Source organism: Pundamilia nyererei, unplaced genomic scaffold (genome assembly GCF_000239375.1).
Source record: "Pundamilia nyererei isolate P.nyererei 1_Seehausen unplaced genomic scaffold, PunNye1.0 scaffold00111, whole genome shotgun sequence".
Classification (NCBI taxonomy): domain Eukaryota; kingdom Metazoa; phylum Chordata; class Actinopteri; order Cichliformes; family Cichlidae; genus Pundamilia; species Pundamilia nyererei.
The window spans coordinates 15297-17554 of NW_005187512.1; the positions used below are offsets into that span (position 1 = coordinate 15297).

The 2258-nt window shown below is 39.3% G+C and overlaps 1 protein-coding gene across 1 annotated transcript in view; it reads left to right on the forward strand.

The window, feature by feature from the left end:
- Positions 1-2256, forward strand: part of runx2a (RUNX family transcription factor 2a) — a gene marked incomplete at its 3' end in the record, with an annotated part of 3184 nt that extends 928 nt beyond the window's left edge. The window contains exons 2-6 of the mRNA XM_013912990.1: positions 530-720; positions 846-1005; positions 1602-1706; positions 1793-1867; positions 2090-2256. Coding sequence (XP_013768444.1) covers positions 530-720; positions 846-1005; positions 1602-1706; positions 1793-1867; positions 2090-2256 — 698 coding nt within the window. The remainder of the gene's footprint in view (positions 1-529; positions 721-845; positions 1006-1601; positions 1707-1792; positions 1868-2089) is intronic.
- Between the last annotated feature and the right edge of the window lie 2 nt (positions 2257-2258).

Sequence of the window (2258 nt, forward strand, 5' to 3'; positions counted from 1 at the left end):
GTTTTCTACATGTCCTGGTCGAAAGGCGCTACACTCCAGCTATGAGCTGTTAAATACAAGGTTAGCAGCTGAGATTACAGTTGAAGAAGATACACAGCTTAAAGGGGAAGTGTTTATACTCTAATCAGTACTCAGAATTTTAACATATCCACCATAGCGACACAGCTTTAGCAAAATATGCTGTATATCTTTGAGCGCTCTCCTGCGGCAATCTCACCTGTATGGAGGCCCAAACGGTCCAAAATTAAAAAGTAAATAAATGTATATAATTAGTAATGATTTTACAATACACATTTATGTATACAAATATAACTGGTGTTGGAGTGCTTTAGATTGAGGCAGTAGCTACAATAGCTAACCCTTTATTTAAATTGCCATCTAATATGACTCTTAATACAGTCTAAATCTAAGACTGACTTCAGGAAATAAAAATATATTCAAGTCTAAAATGCATGTAATCTCAGAGAAAAGAACAAAAAATGAAAGACAAAATGGGATAAAAATGGACTTCTTTATTCCTATCGTTAAGATCCTGTGGTGAAGTGCCGCCTGTCACCATCAGCCAGCACTCGTCAACTGGATGAACAGGAGCTGAGGTGTCTCCACCAGTGCAGTACAGCTCCACCCAGAGGACTGGTCCCGACCGACAGCCCAAATTTCCTCTGCAGCAGCCTGCCTCAGCACTGGAGGTGTAATAAGACACTACCAAGAGCCTTTACTGTGAGTAATCTACATATACACTGGTGGTATTTTTAAACCAAAATACAGTTTATTCATACTGAAAGAGTAAAAATCCTCTGTTCACAAAGATAAAAGACCTGTTACAATGTTTTTTCATTTCTCAGGTTGTTGCCCTGGGGAACGATGTGCCTGATGGCGTGGCTGTGACAGTGATGGCTGGCAATGATGAAAATGTTAGCGCCGAGCTACGTAATGCCACAGCCACCATGAAGCAAGGCTGTGCCCACTTCAACGACCTCCGCTTCATCGGCCGCAGCGGCAGAGGTATACAAACAGATACATGCAGCACTGTTACAAGTTATTCATACTTGTTTGTCAATAAACAAGAGGAAAGACTGCAGCCTGCCATCTTTACCACCTCTGTCTACACTGCTTACACTATTTCCAATTGCAGTGCCCTGCAATCACACAGTTAAAACATTTAGTTGTTGTTATATGTTTCTTTTAAATATTTGAATACCTGTAAAGTTAGATCAATAATCAAGCTATGGAGCCAGAATTAATTAACTCTAGTTAATTAATTAGTTTCTTAATCAATAACATCAGAGCAAAACTGAGTAAAAGAAAGCAAATCATGTGTAATCATGAGCACATTTAAATAAATTAAAAAGCCATAAGATTTAAAAGAAATAAAGAACACACTAAATACAATTAAGAGTATTAAAAATACATTTAAATATAATAGAAATAACGCTGGATAAAGTACATTAACAAGTGAAAAGTTTTGAGCAGTCAAAGCAAAACAGTGAATAAGACAAAAAATTTGATTCAGTTAAGTAAATAAAAACAAAGTAGGCAAATGTATATAAAGTATACTCAACTAGTTTCATGTGTACATATGTTTTATTATCGTTTTAAAGGTAAGAGCTTCACCTTGACGATAAACGTGCTGACATCACCTCCTCAGATCGCCACCCTACACAGGGCCATCAAGATTACCGTGGACGGACCACGGCTGCCCAGACGTTAGTAAATACGAGTGAAAACAGTATGATTGGATCAATTCTGAGGTGATCCGGGAAGGTTTTAACATTATTTCTTCTGATCTCAGGTCAGAGGCAGAAGGAGATGAAGGCTGCAGTTTTTAGGCCCACCAGCAGCATCAGTAGCAGCACAGCTTCATCAGGTAAGACATAAAATGTCACAGCAAGAATGACACAGCAAGGCCACTGAAAATTAAAAACTATGTTGTTCATTTGTAATTTTAGTTTTTAGAAAGAAAACTTTCTCTTATGAAACAGTAGTGGGGCGTGGTCATGCTCATGTCACATGACAGCTGAGCAAACAACAAAAGAAGACAACGAGTTCTGGAGAAACACTGATGTTGATGCTTCTTGTCTCGCTTCAGAATGCAGATCCTTTCCTTCCACCTCTCTGTGGATGAATGAGTCCTTTCTGGGCCCAGTGACCTCTTTGGCATCTTCATTCGCTCCTACTCCCAGAATGCACCACCTGCCTGCTCTCCCTTACTCTACCCAACCTCCTCCATACAGTTCCTATCTGTCTTCTCCTCCTCC